General features: G+C 46.3%; 1 protein-coding gene across 1 annotated transcript in view; it reads right to left on the bottom strand.

The window, feature by feature from the left end:
- Positions 1 to 18,893, bottom strand: part of PLXNC1 (plexin C1) — a 152,226-nt gene that overhangs the window by 24,695 nt on the left and 108,638 nt on the right. The window contains exons 21-22 of the mRNA XM_043881327.1: positions 15,175 to 15,321; positions 1,515 to 1,692 (exon numbers count right to left, since the gene is read on the bottom strand). Coding sequence (XP_043737262.1) covers positions 1,515 to 1,692; positions 15,175 to 15,321 — 325 coding nt within the window. The remainder of the gene's footprint in view (positions 1 to 1,514; positions 1,693 to 15,174; positions 15,322 to 18,893) is intronic.

The following is an 18,893-nucleotide window of genomic DNA, read 5'->3' as shown; positions in this document are numbered from 1 at the left end:
CCACCAGTTCCCATTATCCCAGGTAGGCCGACACCCCTTATTTATGATGCCTCCTGCCCCTCTGGGCATCGGCCTGTGTGAGTCTCTGCTATGAGAGGTCTCCACATAGCTGCTTCTCATATCGGATTTTAATACAATTTATGGCTGGTATCTAAGGCTATGTCTTAGTTTTCTGAGGCTAGCCAAGGAGCTAGTTTGGAAGATCAGCAGACATGCAGAAGCCATTTGCCATCAGACTATAATGGGAAGTTTCTAGGGGGCTTGTCCTGCTCCCTGTCCCACCCCCCACACCAGAGGCCAGGAACACCTGATGGGCAGAAACCCTAGATGGTGTGAGGATGGTACTATGGACTTGGCAGCAGCAGGACTGAGGTCACGGGGCCATTTCCCCATGGGCCTTGGCTCCAAGGGCCTTTGCAGTCAGAGTGACACTTGGAGACGCAGGCGCAGGTCCAGGAAGCTGATGGTCCAGGGTTATGTCATGGTTGCCTGACTGGGGCTGCCCTTTGACCCCACCTCCAACCAAATGAGCTCACACGGTCTTGAAGTGCCCACAGTCCAGCCAACAGAAGGAAGCAGAAGACAGGTGGATGAGAGTGCTTTAGTGGCCTCGTTTCCCTTGAAGCCAGGCCTTGGAACTGCTATACATTTGCATGGTTTCACTCATGGGGCCAGACCCTGCCCCCAGGTTTCTCTCAATGGCCTTTTAGCAGGGGGTCTGCCTTGGAGGGCCAGGTGGGATGAATTTAATTGCCTGCTTAGTCTAGGCTACAACTGCATGTGCAGGAGAGATGAACCTTGTTATGCTGTCTGTCACCGATTTGACTTTTTTTTTCCCTATCCCATTATCTGCTGTAAAATCCCACGACAGTCTCCTGGGAGGGCTGCGTGGAGCTCAACTTTAAAATGTTGATGAACATTTGAGTGAAGTGGAGCCCTGTTAGCTCGCTCACGCATATGCTCGCCTTTGCAGTATACCAATAGAGCCCGAAAATGAATTCCGAGCAGATGCTGCTTCGTGGTGGGGGAGGATGGAGTCTATACTTAATGCAGGATGCGATTAGCAGAGAGGAAGATGACCTTTCTAGCCTGCTGGGGTTCACACCCAGAGTCTGAGCCACCCACTAATGACATATTCCGTATCACAACAAACAAATCAAATGCCAACGTGAAACGCAACACATACAGAAGGCCTGAGGTTGACACCTTTTTGTACTTCTTGATGCAAGGTGAATTCACTGGGTCTCAGGGTTAGCAATCTCATGAATCTGATTTACAAACATAATTTTTTTTTTGAAAAAAGAACAGCTTCTTTGAAGGATCCTGGTTTTGTAGGATGATACTTGTGAGAGAACAATGCAATCTCTGGGTCCCTAGACATGCCCTCTGGGAACATTCCAGGCTAGTAAGCTTCAGCAAACAGAGTCACAGCTACATGCTGGGGGCCTGGTGGGAGGGAGGGATGGTGGGAGGGATCCTCATCAGGGAATTGGGACAAAATAGTATTGCCTTACCAAGTCCTATTTCATTCAGTTGAAGTCCATAAGGAGAGCCATTTTTGCTTAGGAATGCTTGGAAAATCTTTTCTTTGGCTTGACCTATGGTATCGCAATCCAGAACATTGACTGATATGTTCCGACAGACATCTGCACTCTCATTTTCTGGGATTTTTTCAAAGGTGACAGTTAATGCCTGCAAGAATACAAACAGGTTTCCAAGTCTATTAGATAATTGCAATCTGAAAGGCATTCATAAAAGACACAAACCTTGGCAAGTCCTACTAATACTTCTGATAGCACATTAGCAAACACCGTATCGCGTTATACCTACTTTAATCTTTTTTCCATAATCCATTCTTTTCAGGGATAATGGAAAGGAAAACAGAAAGTTAAAACTCTCATTATAGAGCAAACACTGAATAAGTATATTTGAGGGTAAAATATATACATACATACACACATAAATATTCTAAAAATGGTGATTTCTAATTTCACCCTTAAAAAAGAAAAAAAAATATTGGAAAAGTTTCACAGTAGATGAGGGTAGACTGGGGACTATCTTTTTTATTAAAAGGCCCACAGAGTCTTAGAAGCAAAGTTCCAGGTGACAGGAAAGGTTTTGAGGTCTCCATATTGATCACGCCAAAGAGGTCACTTTTTAATAAGCAGCAGTGATTATGATTACGTTCCTCTCCCGCTCCACTTTCAACCAGCTTCAGCCAGGCAGTTTCCTGAGCTCTCATTAAAACACCGAGATCCCCACTCTGTGCCATTATTCCTGCATTAATTACTTTACAGTTCAGCACCATTACTTATGGTTTTTGTCAGTTAACATTCTCCCCGTGCAGCAAAACCTCAGAATCAGCCTAATGGGAGAAGTAAGGCTTTGGTGAATGTGTGAAAACACAGAACTAGGGAATATTTCAAAAGGAATTTAAAAGCAATTTCAGGTTTACTTTGCCTAGGAATAAACCGATCTAAAACAACAAAGTTACATACTCAGGATTCTCAGTGGAGCTGATTCAGGCAAGTGCTGAGTGTTTTGTAATTAGCACAACATACAGTTCAGATTCTAAGGCTCCCTGTTAATCATGGAGCCAGAGGACCTGGGTGTGGTGGCCAATGTGCAGTTATTTCGAGTTTTTGAGCCTGGCTACAGTGAGGGCATGTAAATGATTAGCTGCTGGAAATGTTTAAAAAATGAAAACACAAATAATGTGGTAAATGGGGAGCCTTAGGGTTAATTCAACTTTAAAATGGGTGTAAGAATAGTGAAGTGAAGTGAAAGTCTTTGCGACCCCATGGACTATAGTCCACCAGGCTCCTCTGTCCATGGGGTTCTCCAGGCAAGAATACTGGAGTGAGTTGCCATTCCCTTCTCCAGGGGATCTTCCCAACCCAGGGATCGAACTGGAGTCTCCTGTATTGTAGGTGGATTCTTTACCATCTAAGCTACCAGGGAAGAGCAGTATATAAGTATAGTCCTCGCCCCCTAGTGTTGTTATCGAGATTAAATAAAGTAACTCGGGACTTCCCTGGTGGTTCATTGGCTAAAACTCCACACTCCCAAGGCAGGGGGCCAGGGTTCAATTCCTGGTCAGGGAACTAGATCCCACATGCCACAACTAAGACCCAGTGCAGCCAAATAAATATTCTTTTTAAAAAGATAATACATGTCAAATGCTTGGCATTAGCTGGGCTGCTGGGAAAGGCTCAATGATGATGATAATAGTAAACGTAACAGGCAGATTGTTATTTCATGTAAGTCATCACTATGATTATTGTTAGTATTAGCATGCCTTCACAGGGAAACAGAGACTCAGCCAGCCTTGAGCAGCTGGGACCCTGTCGCCACTGCCAGGGTCTCTACCAGAGTCAAGAGCAAGCTGCCCAGAAGGAGAACAGGGCAGAACACCCGCTCTGGGTCAGACTCCGGGTTCAAGCCCAGTTCACCACTAACTAGCTGGGTAACCTCTCTGCATCTCAGATTCTCACCTGTGAAGTGGGAACAACAACAATAACTGCCTCCCAGGGTTCCCAAGATGATGAACCAAATTAATCACATCACACTTAGAACGGCGAATGACTCGGGAGGTAGGACTTAAAGATCCCGGACAAAGGGAGTGGGGGGGGAAGCTCCGAAGCTCTGGGTGGATGGGCGGGGGCTGCTCAGAGGCGTGTTTGCTGCCTTTACAGCCTGCCCCTACAGTCCTGCTCACAGTTGTGCAAGAGTAAATCTTGGTCGGGTCCTCACCAAGAGACTGAAACTCTGAGTACTTGGTGCTGGAGTCTGAGGTGAAGCTGCGGTCTCGGTCTGGCCTGTGAGAGCTCCCTTTTCCTGAGCCAGAGAGTGGCCCCCTTGACCATTCTCAGTGCATATTCCTGTCCTGGGTCAGCCGCCCACCAGGCAGGGATGCAGAACCCTGACCCCCGACCCGCTGAGCGGGTGAGAAGCAGCGGGAAGGGCAAGAAGGAAGCCCAGTCCTTTTCTCACCTCCCTTCTTAGTGACATTTCCTGGGCTTCCCTGGTGGCTCAGATGGTAAAGAAAATGCCTGCAGTGCTGAAGACCCAGGTTCAATCCCTGGGTGGGGAAGATCCCCTGGAGAAGGGAATGACAACCCACCCCAGTATTCTTGCCTGGAGAATTTCATGGACAGAGGAGCCTGGCGGGCTACAGTCCATGGGCTCACAAAGAGTCAGACATGACTGAGCGAATAACACTTTCACCCTGGCACCCTGCCAAACGCACTTCCAGACTTGCTTCTTCTAATCCTCCCAGTGAAGGGTGCTGTAATATTATTATTATTACCCCCACTTTCTGAGTGAGGAAACAGAGGCCTCTGCCTCTAGGGAGACGGCTTGTGAGTGGTGAGTCTGAGGTGCACCTTGAACCCCTCAGCTTCAGTCCCTCCCACCCAAGCACCCTCCCTCCTTCTCCTCCCCATCCCGCCTATAGCCCAGGAGCCCTCTGAACCACCAGGAATCTGTCTTAGGTCGGGCCATGACCAAAGACCTAAGCTGCGTTTCCCGCACACTCGGGGTTCCCGGAGGGGCTGGGGGGGCAAACGGCAGCCTTGCCCTGTACAGTCGGTCGGGGTGGCCTTGCCCACGTCTCCCTGTGTTTCTCCAGCTGGTCTCCTTCCCAGTAGCAGCCATGGTGGTGAAACCTGTCATGGAACCTCCAAAGGTAAAGGCGAATGAAAAGCCCATTTTAAGCAGCGCTCCAGCGATCCCAGCTTGTTTAAAAGTTTCATAGGTATTTGTGAAATAACATCCTATGACTACCTAAAGGGCACTATTGTCTTCAACAAAAACACCTCTTTATAGGCAATAAACGTTCTTCTTAAAAACATAACCAAAAGGGAAAAAAATAAACCCGTAACTGGATGTAAAATAATGTAAATCCACCACTGCCTCCACAGTCAGATGGGTGGAAAAGGGTAAAATGGCATTTTATAGAGTCCATGGGGAATTCAGAGAGTAAATTCAGAGACAAATTGATTTGTGTTCATTTTTTATGCCGCTAACGCTTAGAGCTCCAACAGCAGTTTCTGAAAGTGCAAGTGTAGCTGGGGGACCTCAGAGCAGGCCCTTCCTCATAATCCGATCCCCCGGCTTGGAAAGCTCATGCTGGGCCTCTGCTTCTCATCATGAAAGACTCCCCATGGAACCTCCCCTTCAAAACCCACTTCACCAGAGTCCTTCATAGAGGCACAGTGTTAGGGGCCAGGGCTAGGAGAGATCTTAAGACGGGGTTCCCAACCTCAGGGTCATGGGCCAGTACTGGCTGTTGCCTGTTAGGAACCGGGCCGAACAGCAGGAGGTGAGCTGAGGGCAAGCTAGTGAAGCTTTATCTGTATTTACAGCCACTCCCCATCGCTCACATTACTGCCTGAGCTCCGCCTCCTGTCAGATCAGTGGCAGCATTAGATTCTAGCAATTAAAGTGCACAATAAATGTGATGTGCTTGAATCATCCCAAAATCATCCTCTGTCCCACCCTGTTCCTGGTCAGTGGAAAAACAGCCTTCCATGAAACAGGTCCCGGGTGCCAAAAAGGATGGGAACAGCTGCCTTAAGACATAGTCCTCATTCTCAGATGATCCACAATATACTTGAGAGCCAAAGCATCACTTTTGAAACAATATTCAGCCACCAGATATGACTCTTCCACTCTCAGTATGTGTTCAGAGAACTCAAGCAGAGAGGACAGGAGGGCTGAGAGGCCTTGGCACTGGTACCAGGCCACCTGGATCATCCCCTTCTCCTGCTCCCTAGCTGCGGGAGCATGGGCAAGTCCTCCAGCTTTCCTGAGTTTCAAAATTCTCATTGCTGCATCTCCAAGAAGTGACAGGATCACTAAATCAAGACACGTAATAATAGAAAATTAAGGAGTACTTCCTGTGTGCCAAGCACCATGGTCAATATGATGTGTATTAGTGTATATAAATTCATCTCAGCAACAACCCTAGGACATAGATTCTATTATTATCCCATTTTACAGATGAGAAACTGAGGTATAGAGAGGTTAAGTATGTTGTAAAAGATCACCTGGCAAGGAAAAGGTAGAAGTGGGCACTCGAGATCCGTGTTCTTAAACATTTGCTGAGCCTGCCTTTCAAAATATGAAAATGTTTTGAAAAACAAGCACCGTTCAAATCTATGGGGTGGTAATTAATTTTCAAGATGCACAAAAGGCTAAAGTGCTCTAAAATGCACCTGGTCTCTTCTCCAGAAATCTGTCCCTCTGTTAAGGGGAATTACTCTGGCTACGAAAGTGTCAACAAAGCTGGGGCAATAGATGTGGTGGGTTATTCAGTCAGCAGCCACTTTCTTCCTTCTTTGCTAGACAAAAGCCAGGTCCGATCTAGGCTAAGAAACATGATTGGTGGTGACTCTCCTCCTCATTCACCAGGGACTGGTCATGTAACCCAGTTGGGCCAATGAGACATTAACGGAAAAGGTTTCTGCAAAAGTGGAGAGCAGTGCTTAGAGCTGTGGCAGCTATTTAGTGACTAAGAGGAAGAGCCAAGAGGAACACGGAGATAGTGACCCAGAGCCCTGACGCTGCTGAGTACATGGACCTGCCTTGTGGCTGCTTACCTCCAGATTTCCTGCTCTGAGATGCAACTCCATGCTTTTAGGATATCACACACCATTCGTCATATTTTCTGTTACTTACATCTGTCTGCACCCAACCTGACAAAGCTTAATTTGTCGATGCTGAGGTTATAAAGTCGTTCATTGACGCCCATCTACCTGGAACATACTGTGTGCAGGACGTTGCAAATGATAACAAATGGAAGCTGGTACTGATCCTGCCTGGGAAGTATTTGAAGACTGATACAGCTGTGGGATATACACAATGAATTATAATACCAATAGAAAATAGTAGTCATCAATGGAGTGCTTTAGAGGTTCAGAGAGATATTGTCTCTACCTTGGAGGAGGGTTTTCAAAGGGGGAGAAATCAAGAAGGCTGCATGGAGAAAGAGGCATTTGAATCGGGTCTGGAAAGGTACTACATGTGCAGTGGTAGAGAAGGAAGCCTCTAGACTATGGAGACTCTTGGCTTCAACCCTAATTAGACTGATGTGCAGCAAACTTCAATCTTTTGCTCAGGCTAGTAGGTCAAGAAGTCTAGATAAAGAATCTCACTTCCTCTGGGGGTGAATGAAGGGTAGAGGCTTGAAGAACCATGCTTGCCTTTCCAAAACCACCATCTGCCGCGTGAGGGAGAAGCCCTGTACTATTTATAGAAACAAAGTCTGAAGAAGAGAATACTGGTTTAGGTTTCTAACAATAATAGCCAGCACATACTGAACACTCACCATGTGTCAGGTATGCTTTGCTAACTCATTTAATCCTTACAACTGCTGCCTATAGTGGCCACTATTATTAGCATCATTTAATGGATGAAGAAACTGAGACAGAGAGGTTCAGAAATGTGTCCAAGATCGCAGAGCTGTTGAGGGTCATAACTAGGCCATGTTCACACTCTTAACTGCAGAGCCAAAGGGCCAGTGAGGTGATAAACCTCTGAAGGGAAGGCCCAACCTGCCTGGGGTTCTTAATAAACGCTGTCTGAGCAGACAGGTTGGACACAGAAGAGGAGACTCAATCTCCTTACCTTGGCTGGCATGGGACCCCGTGGAACCCACTCAATCTGTGGAGCAGCCTGTGGCTCGGGCCCCACTGGCAGGCACTTTTAGGAGCCCCATGTTCCCCCAGAATAAAGATGACCTTTCCCAGCCCCTGTTGCAGCTGTGTATGGCCATGTGATTCAGTTCAGGTCAGTGAGATTCAGCAGATGCATTATGTGGCAGCGCATTGGGAAACTTCCTCAAAAGACAGCTGGTGACCATCTGTCAACTATTCTGTGGCTCAGCATATGTCCTGCTGGTTGGACTGTGGAAGGAGGCTGGCGGGGAGCAAACACCTGAGGTCCTGAGGTGACCTCAGGATAACAAGGAAGGAGCTGGGGTCTGCGAGGACGTCCCAGCAGAGGCACCCATTAGAGCTGGCCTGCCCACCCCAGAACTTCACGTGGTTGAGAGAGAAATTCCCCTGTGGCTTAAACCACAGGTATCTTGGGTCTCAAGGAACTATGGATTCAGAAACAATGGCTTAGCTATTATCAAGAAGGGGTCTTAGAAGGGCAAGGCGATTTGGAAGGCACAGGTACCAAACCCAGAGAAAGGACCAGACTGGAAGGATCCCATCCTTCACTGCAGGTCACAGTCCAGCCCCTTGGGGTGTGCAGGACTGCACCCCTAGTTAGCTATGCAGGAGTGTCACTGGGCTCTCCTGTTCACATCTGTCCAGTGAGATATTGCATGCTACTGGTTGTAAAAGCCCATGTATAGGGTTATAGGTAACATTTTCAATAGTAACATAAACGTTTAATGACAATGGATGCAGCTAATCAACTTCCCTGTATCACCCATCATCAATAAATGACCGACCAAAAAGAATGGCGAGGGGGCAGTTTCTGCTTCAACACATAATGAGGACTTCCCTAGTGGTCCAGTGGTTAAGAACCTGCCTGCCAATGCATGGGACACAGGTTCGATCCCTGGTCTGAGAGGATCCCACATGCCGTAGAACAACTAAGCCCATGCACCAGATACTGAGCCCACACTCAAGAGCCCGTGCTCCGCAACAGGAGAAGCCACGGCAACGAGAAGCTGGCACACCACCCCTGGAGAGTAGCCCCCACTTGCTGCAACTAGAGAAAGGCTGTGTGCAGCAACAAAGACCCAGCCCGGCCATAAATAAATAAAAATAAATAAATAACAAGCACACGCTCTGTGGCATGATGGCTAGAATCTTACAGATATTATTTCCTGACCTCGTTAACAAAGGTACAAGGCTAGGGTTTATAATCTACCTGTTTAAAGACGAGGAAACAGGTTTAGAGAGGTTGAGTGACTTGCCCAAGGTCACACAGCTAGTTTGTAAAGTGGCTGGGCTCAGAGTTACGCCCAAGACTGTCACACTCCAAACCCCACCTCTTCTGAGCTGAGCATCAAGGCGCCTTGAAACATAACACCGCTGCTTCGCTAGCAGCTTTACCCATCAGCCCGTAACCAACTTGGCGGTTTCAGGTATTGGGGGGGGGGGGGGTAGGAAAAATAAGGCTGCAGAGGGCCGAGAGGATTCAAGCAGGTGGAGTGGCGTTGTCCCCCATTTTCCCCATAGTGTGGTGGGAAAAGAGTGATCCATCGACCTCTTGACCTCACCAGCCATATTCTTGGCTAATGATGGCAGGGATGTTGCTGCATCCTTTCTGGAATACCTTCTAATATCTAGAAACCAATTTCAAAAGAATTTATTACAAACCAGCAACTTTATTATAAAAGGTCTTAGGCCAATAATTGCTTTCATTAAATAAAACCTATAAGATACATTTCTAATTTCACTGCAGAACCAAATGAAGGTCAAGAGAAAATCTGTTTTTTATACTAAACTGAATCAGAGAGAAGAAAACCACTTCCAGGAGTTCAGCAGGAGCAGAAAGAGCCCATAATTAGACATACAAGTCTCAGAAAAGTTTTTGATCTGAGGTTTATCTCAAACTGGCACTGGCCTGGGGACATCCTACCAGCTGCCCCCTCTAATGATGCTCTTGCTTGCCCGAAGACCCCTCCCCAGCCTCCTTTTCCTTTCCCCACCAAAGACTGAGAGCCCAATGCTTCCTGTGTCAAGGTATTTGACCCCCTGAGAGAATAATGAGGAAGAAAGGTCTTTTCCATTTTGAAGAAAAAAAACTAATAGAGAGAATTTCCTCAAATGTAAGTTTCTCTCACAAGTTTTTCTACACTTGCTAGCATTTACTAACACTTGTTCATGCAAAAATCAAGTGAGAATCTGTCTGAGTTAGCCCAGAATGATTGATTCCAGTATTTTAGGTTTAATGTGTTTCACAGGTTTTTGGTCTTTCTGGCAAAACACCCATGAATTGCAGCTTTGAGGATAGTGATGAAACATTTCCACTGCTGTGTCCCTCTTAGGAGAGGAAACAGGCCAAGATTTTTGGGAGTAAGCAGGAAAATGGATTTTAGTTCCTTTCCTCTATTATGTCAAGCTCTAGATTAAGGGCTGGCATCATTTCTGTAAAAGGCCAGACAGTAAGCACTTAAGACTTTGAGGTCTGTATCCTCTCAACTGCAACTACTCAATTCTGCCATTGCAGCAGGAAAAACAACCACAGACAAAGTAACTGAACGGGCATGGCTGTGCGCCAATAAAACTTTATTTATAACAATCAGCAGCAGGGCCACATTTGGCCCATAGGCTCTTGTTTGCTGATTCCTGCTCTAGATAACAGTAACATCAAACAGAATGCTGACTTTAACAATACCAGAGAAGACAAATCTAAAAAATGTCTTTATCTCCACTATGATTTCCTATAAAAGTTACCATCCTCTGAGGAGTACAAATATAAATAAGAATCCTTAATGATGAAGTAATAGAGTCACATTTGAGCCATAAAGAAGAAAATTAAGTACTTTTGTACTTAGGTAACTAAATTATTTTCTAATCCCATGACTACGGATGTGAGAACAAAGAATATGAAGAGGAAAGTCATTTAAAGCACTCATTTAGGTTAATTTTTCATTTTCCACTGCCTGCCATCAACTAGGATGACTTAACCTCAAATGATTATAAAAAATGGTTTTGCCTCTGTGATCAGAAAGCTCAGAACAGTAACTATGGAGTTAGTAATGGTTTCAGTATTATTGCAAGTCATAATGGAAATGATTTGCACGATGGGAGAGAGAAAAGGGGGAAAAAAGCTTAAGAACTGTTAATTAACTTTACTGTTTGGCCACAAATGCTAGGAGTATTAAAAAAACAAGATTTCTGAAGAGCAAACATCAGGATTTAATGAACAATGGGATGTAATTGAAGTAACAGAGAATGACTTAATCGGGACAGTGGGTTGTTTAATTATGGGGATAATGGATCTTCTGAAAGGACAAACTAAAGGGAAGAGACGGAGCTGGGGCATGGGGGGCAGAGCCACTGTGTTGAAGGAAGCCTGTCGATGAGCAACTCTTGCTAGAGATAGTTAGAGCTGTATCAGAGATGAAATAGTTCATGAGACATGACTGTCCCCAACATGGTAACTATTGTGGAGAAATGGCTGGTGTGGGCTGGCAGAAACCTGCAATAAATCATCGCAGCGGCGTTAAGATTTCTGAAGGTAAGTATCTGTGCTTTTTCAAGATTTTCTAATAATCTTAAAGACTTTCTCGTAGATATGAGCATGAGGGCAATAATATGTTTGTCGGAACACTGTTTCCCAGGGCGCCAAGATGCTATCTCTCAGACACAGCCGACTGGCAGGCTCATTTCCTGGGTTTAAGAGTTCAAAAAACCATTTCTCGCTTAACTTTGATTGTAAGTCAAGCTCCTCTTGCTAATTCAGCACACTTGCTACGAGTTATTGGGTTTTCTCATCTCCTCCCGAAAGTGAAGCAAATGTCCTTTCTCCCATGCGGTCCACTTTCCCGGAACTGAAATCCCCAACCTTCACTCACTCCTTTCAGGCGACCTGCTCCAAAATCACCCTCTAGACACAGACCGCCTTGAGGGAGGGCCCGGCTCCAGCCGCAACATCAAACGTGCCTAAAGGAGGTAAAACCACAGAGCAGCAGGCTTTATTCCTCGTCTAGCTGTCAACTTGGAATGCCTGGATGTTAGAGTCGTGTGTGTGTGTTAGGCATGTGTGTGTGTGTGTGTGTGTGTGTGTGATGTATACTCCAGTGATTCTTCCATCCAGGAGCTTGAGAACGTTATGGCGGTCTGCCTCATTGAACACCAGTCCGCGGTCCCCTGGTAGAGGAGAGTGGGTTTCTTCTGGTCCCAGAGGAAGTGACTTTATGGCGCTTTGCTCTCATCTAAGAAAGGCAGAGGAGTTTTCCCCCCAGGGCACAGCAAACAAGGAGTTACTTCTTGGAGCCCATGTGTTACTATGATGATTTCAAGTATAAGCAATTGGCAGGATGTCTTTATGGTCTAGAAAACACTCCACACATCAGGAAGAACACATTCTAATCTTTAGAGGTGTCAAACCTAACTTTTAGGTTGTTGGACGAGGTGCCATGTTTTTGAACATTTAGCCAAACAGGAGTTTGGGGGCCTAAATGTGCCCCTGACATGGTACCAACCTCTGTCATTTCAAACCATTGTGGTGGCTGCTCTTCATTTTTTCCTGACTTTTCTTTCCTTGAAAAAATGTACACTACACAGACACACACACAATCGAGTTTGTTCACCACACCTTGGTTTTCAATTACATAAACCACCTCAGGCAAATTTAGAAAATCAAGACTTTAAACCGCTGGGTGTATGTACAAGCCTGGGGAAGTGAGGGTAAAGTGAGAAAGAGGGGGAGGGAGGAGGAGAGAGGAAGGAAGAAAATTTAAAAGATGATGGTTAAGGCTGAGGGGACTTGCCTGAAAGGAAATGAAAAACCTTAAATTTTTTATATTGACCTTCTGCTAACATTTTGTCACACAAGCACAGACTGGATCAAGCCTCTCTGGAGCTTCTAGTATAACCATTCACCATGAAAGAGGTTTGGGGCAGGTCCAATAAAAGGTATTAAAAATCAATTTTAAAGTCAAGGACCCTAGGAACAAGAGGCCCACCCCTTCCTCAGTCTCAATGCTATCTACTGGCAAATCTGTATTCAAAAAGGAAGATTTATGTGGATTTCTGAAAGCATAATTTTCCATCAACCTTTTCCCCAGGGGCTACAGAGGAAAAAAAGAATCCAAGAGTCGACACAAATTTCAACATCAAGAAACATTTTGATGATGAGTTGAGTGTTAACAAATCAGAAACACATGGTCTTAATTGACTGTGAAATAAATAACGTTTCAAAATGAAAGGGGAAAAAGTGTTCAGATGTAAAGCATCAGAAAGGACTCAGGCCTCGAAAGTTGCTCCAGGCATTGAGTCCTCCCCACTCCCAGTTCCATCTTGTCCTCTCCTCTCCTCTTTCCTGTCAGGCTGGCTTCCCCTGACCTAGATTCACTTGCAAATATTTCTCTTTGGGAACCTGTGGAGCTCTTAAAATGTTTCAAAGTAAAAGCATGAACATCTTCAAGGTAGGACCCAGGCCCTGGGTCTGAAGACAAAACCCTGAATCAGCGCAAGGAGCGTCAATGGGCTCTGATGCAAGTTCATCTTTAATTCTCCCAACATACCAGTGGGGTTCTTCCTGCAGATGCACATCAGAAATACCTGGAGCATTTAAGACATCTATCTGTGCCCTGGGCTCCAGCCCCAGAGAGTCAAATGTAGTTAGTCCCGAGGGAAGGCCCAGGAAAGGGTGTGTCTGGATCAGCATTTCTAACAAGTGCCCGAGATTTAAATTAAATTTAATAACTCTTTACAGGGCACTCGTGTGTCCAGCAATGGTCTAAGAGCATGTGTGTGATATGTGTGTGTGTTAGTTGCTCAGTCTTGTCCAACTCTTTGCAACCCCATGAACTGTAGCCCTCCAGGCTCCTCTGTTCCTGGAATTCTCCAGGCAAGATACTGGAGTGGGTAGCCATTCCCTTTTCCAGGGGATCTTCCCCACCCAGGGATTGAACCCAGGTCTCCTGTATTGCAGGCATATTCTTTACCATCTGAGCCACCAAGGAAGCCCAGAATATCAACCCTTCATCCTTGCGACACCCATGAAATAGGCAAGCTCCATGATCACCATCCTCATTTTACATGTGAAGAGATGGAAGTAGAGAGAGGTTTCCAAATTTGCCCAAAGTCACACAGCTATCCAGAGGCAGAGGCAGAGGCAGAATTCAAATCACCTGGCTCTAGAGTCTACACTTAGTAACCACTCTATCAGTAACTGCAGAAGCTGCAGAACGCTCTTAAGAAATGCCAAGTTCTCTGGTCACACCCCCAGACCTACTAAATTAGAAACTCTGGGGTTTAATTAGCTCTCTAGGGGCCTCTGATGCATGCCAACATTGGAGAGCCACTGCACCCTTTGGGTATAGATGGGAGCAGAGACAGAAGTCAGAACTGGTGACCCTCTGCCCAGCCTCCCACCTAGTGGATGGGGCTGAGCATGTGTCTTCAGCAGAGGGTGAGCTCCACCTGGCAATGACCAAGAACTCCAAAGAGCTTACCGAGGGACTATTCTCCCCCCAGAGGACACAACCAGAACATAGACTACAGCACCATGGTGCCTTCTCCAATTACGGATAGATTCTTCCAGGATGACACTGCGGCGCTCGCCATCCACAGCAAAGCCACAGGAGACTCAGCCCTTTTACTGAGAAATACCAAAACCCCACTGTAATTTTTTCCCTCCTTCCCCACTCAAGAGATTGTGAGCAGCTCAGAATCTCCATAAAGCCAAAGATCAAACCCAAAACACAGCCATCTCTTCTTCAAGCCTCTATTAACAGAAAAGCACAGAAAAATCTGAAGTGATTTTGGAGATACTTGCCACGCTTGACTCCCTAAAATTCCTGACTGTGCAAAAAAAAAAAAAAAATTAGTCTCTTTTCCTTTAAGGAAGGGAAGAGGGTGGGTGGGTGGAGTGGGGATGGGAGAAAAGGAAGTTCTTAAATGGGTGAAACCCTCCAGCAGCCAGGCAATCATCTTACTGTCACGATTTACAGCATTCCTCTAAAAATATCTATGAGATCACAGAACATTAAGTGCATGACACCAAACATTTGTAACTAATCCATGAAAATAAAGTAAGGGCGTCAGGTTGCAGGGGGAATACAGTGGAATTTGTCTTATGTTATCGTTTAAAATAAGACGGCCTCAATTTGGTTGAAATACATCTTCACACATTGTCTTCCAGGGCAGAGTCGTTTGAGAAATTCTGATTGCAATTCTAAGTGCTGAATAGGGAGTACTTTGCATTTCCTTTGATGATGCTGAAGGCTATAAGCAATCCTGATATTAAAATCTTTGGAAATTGATGAGTACCCCAGGCATCATTGCAATACTTTTCTCCCCAATCAGGGTAATTAAAATCTATTATGTGAACACGTGTTAATATTTTATCAACTACTGTTTTTAATTAACTAAAAGTCTGAGGCCTCTCACAGTAGTAATGATATCATTTCAAGTGACACTCTCCCCTCACCCCCCACATACACTGTCTACCCCACCAGCTTCATCGCAGACTTACCACAGTACTGAATTCTGGAACTTGCCACAACAGCCAGTCCTCATTAAGGGTGTACAGCGCTTTGCAAGTGATTACGTCGACGGGGCCCTTGTTTATTTTTTGGTTCAGAGTTGTCACCAATAAATAGAATGGCTCCCCAACAGTCTCCTTGGAAAAAGATGCAAAAGTGACAGTTTTTGCCAGAATCCACTGTACTTTCCAAAGAATTAAAGTTTCAGTTTATGGCACCACGACAAGAGACAGGAGGCAGTGTTTTCTAACAATCAACATGCAACTCTCAAGAAAATACATATTGCTCTACTTAGGACTGCGAGCAAAACTCAGGAAGCTGCCTCCTCTCCCCAGCAAACATGTGTTCACACACACACACACACACACACTTTCTCTCACTGTATTTACAGTTGATAATAGCATGAAGTACACAGACTGATCATTCTTTTATGCGTAAGCTTCTCTACGTCAGCCTAACTCTCACCAGTTGGCCTAAGAACAGTTCGTGGCGGTTTAACCTTTATTTACATTCCTCTTTAACTGCCCCTTTTAAGCACATTGAAAACAAATGGCAGGATGATTGGCCTTAGTAACTAGAATAAACATAAGAACATTTTATAAATTCATCTAGGAGGAAATTTTGGTGTTGACAGCTTCTCATAAAGGAAGTGGCCTTCAGTTACACAATCTGTAGCCTCTTCTGCCCGCAAGCAAGCCAGCCCCCAGGGCTTCCCGGACCCAGTTTTCATGGTCCCACCTGGGCACCTTTGCTAGGACAGGCCACAGAGGTACCCCACCTCCTTCCCTAGGCCAGATCTGATTCCATTACTCTAAGGATCTTCCCAAGCATTCTGATAACTTCCTCCTGCACTTTTTTTTTTTCCTGGATCAATGGTATCTACCCTTGCGGTTATAGAAATGCTTCAAATCTGCAGCCACTTTGTGCTTGAGTGGACTCAGAGCAGCCCAAAAGCGGGAGGCTTGTGTGCTGCGCTTTCATGCAGCCTCCCAAGGCATGTAGCCCTGGGCTGACTATTGCGTAGAAAATAAACAAAGTAAAGAAGCCATCCGTGATCAAAAGGATATTATTAAACTGAATTTGAGGGGGAGGAAAGAATCAGGGCCAAAGCCAGGAAGTCAGACTGCCTCAGTGATGATGAGCAGCCAACCACGTGACTAGGGCTTGAAGCCCCAGTTTACAAAGTTAAGCTTCACAGCCAATGCACCTGGCCAGGAAAGGAAGATTTCACCGAATCTCTCACCTGCTTTCCCTTGAACAGGTAAACCAAGACGTCTTTGAAGCCTCTTGGGATCCCACCCCACCAGCCCTCATACCATCCTCTATGCTGACGGCAGGGGCACATCCCTCCTCCGTCCCTGGCTTCCTGTCTCTCCTGTGCCGCCCTACCCGCCCCGGGGCCCCGCACCACTTCCCTCTCCCCTGCTGACATAGCCTCTAGTTGCTTCCTTACTGTAGGACAGGGCTGGAATGTTCAAAAATTTCCCAGGTGGGGAGAGCTCTGGGACCAAAACTCAACATTTCAATTCTCATGAGAAACTTCCTTTATTTAGAGGTTCACAACCACACGGCTCTCTTCTCTCTCCCTCCACCCCCTTAGGTAATGTCCTGACCGCAAACCTAGAACCTCACTTCTCTCTTTGCCTCTAGCCCACATCAGAGCTGGGGATAAGCGCCCTTGGGAGGGGGCTGGAGGCTTCTGTAGAGGTCAGTGTTAGGGGGCCAGTGGGCTCCTTTGGGCTGTGTGGTGCGACAGCTCCAGACTCAGTGGCCCTTTAGTCAGAATTCTCCAGAAGTCTGCATGCAGCTAGACTCAGATAAGTAACATCTCATCTGGCATTGTTACCCACACCCGTGGTTCGAAACCTGGAGAATCATCACCAGAATCCCTTGGGGCTCTTATAAAAAAAACCTCAGATGTCTGGATTCTACTTTAGATGTGGATCTCTAAAGAAGAGGTCTGAGCATTGGTAGTTTTAACACCTTCCCAGCAGATTCTGATGCGTGGCCGGCTTAGGAAAACACGAGGCCATGAGGTTTCTTTGTCACCACTGAACACAAATTCTAAGTTGTGTTAGAACCTACGCAGACCAGGATGCACACAGCTCCTGGAGAGCCGGCCTTCAGAGCCTCCTTTATGGAACTGAGCCCACCCTTCCCATCCTGTGTTGGGAATTAAGGTTGGCCCTTCCACCATCCTTTCCTTCACGAGACCAGCCTCTCTGACCATAGCTGCGCTTGAGGCTTTTGCACCTGTGATCTCACTCACCACCCCACCCTGCATCCTTTCCTAAGCTGGAAGAAGGCAGCCTCCCCCTTGCGGAAGCAGGAAGCGGGCTGACTGAGAGCTCTCTGGTGCTGTCACAGAGCTGTGGGATCTGTGTGCAGAGAAATCTCGTCTCTTCTGCACACCCCAAGTCTCCGGAATGCAAAATGGCCATAAAGGTCCTCACCTCATGGGGTTCAATGAGAAAAAGGAAGCAAAGCTCTTAGCATAGTGGCTGGCCCGTTCAAGAAATGGCAGTTATTATTATTACTTGACCCACAGGGCCTTGGAGGCACGGAGGAGGAAATTACCTGGAGGTCACAGAACTCATGGCACCCAAGCAAATATTTGGGGCAGGATGGGGAGGTAGGGAGGGCAGGAGGACTAGGCCATCAGAGCCCTATGCCTCTTGGGCATGTGGAGGGGGAAATCAGGCCCTCTACACCACATGGAATTGTTCCCCTGAAAATGAAAGCATCGCCCAACTGGCTGAATGCCACTTCCTCCCCAGGGAGCACACTGCCCCCTCCCTACCCCAAATGCTCAAGACACTCGTGAATCGGCACTGCAAAATCCTGATGCAGAATCCTCTGCTCAGAGGGGCCATTTGGGCTCACAGCCCAGACACTGGGGACTCCTGACCTTTTTAATACCCAAGAGCAGTAAGGGCAAGGCTTTCACTAGGCCTCCAGGGCTCAGAATAAGAATCACAAGGTCCCAGAAGAAAGAACTGGAAAGGAGTTCAAAACAAGTGACCAGGCCCCTCATTCAGGGGGAAGATGCCCAGATGGAAAGGGTCATACCCAGAGAGCCACAAAGCGAGTTGGGGCTGAGATGAACGTCTAACCAATACTCCTAGGCCAGTGCTCCTTCTGCTGAGAACCTCTCCCAGGTTCTCAAAGGCAGGGCGATGGAGTCACCTGCAGGAGTTGGGAACCTGGGCTACCAGACCTCGCCGTGAGTCTCTGATTCAGTGGCACTAGTGAGTGGTGGGCCAGGAGACGCCTTTTGAGACTCAGACCCAGGAACTAGGTGAGGGTCCTGCTACCTCTTTCGAAGCAGCTGTGGCTGAAGCTAGGGAGCCAAAAATATTCACCCCAGAAATAACCGTTCCACATCTCCCCAAAGCATATGATGATTTATACCAAGTAAACAGAAAAGAAGGCAGATTTCATTAATCTTAATAAATAGGTATTGCTTGGGAGAGAAAAGAGTTGGTAAAGAAAAAAAAAAATGTTGTGCCTCTACTTGTAAGATTGCATTAAACTCTAAGCATAGTCTATTTAAGGCACTGCTTTTTGGATCTAAACTTAAGTAGCACTGTTAAAACCTGTGGCATAGCAGTGTATCTTATTCAAACTTTAATTAGATTTCGGAACCAGCTACAAATACACAATTATGCAGTTTTGCTGGAATCTGGATGGCTGGTGAAATTAAAGAAGG

Source organism: Cervus elaphus, chromosome 3 (genome assembly GCF_910594005.1).
Source record: "Cervus elaphus chromosome 3, mCerEla1.1, whole genome shotgun sequence".
NCBI classification, from domain to species: Eukaryota; Metazoa; Chordata; class Mammalia; order Artiodactyla; family Cervidae; genus Cervus; species Cervus elaphus.
The sequence above is the reverse complement of the archived record's forward strand: the minus strand, read 5'-3'. Positions and strand labels throughout refer to the sequence as shown.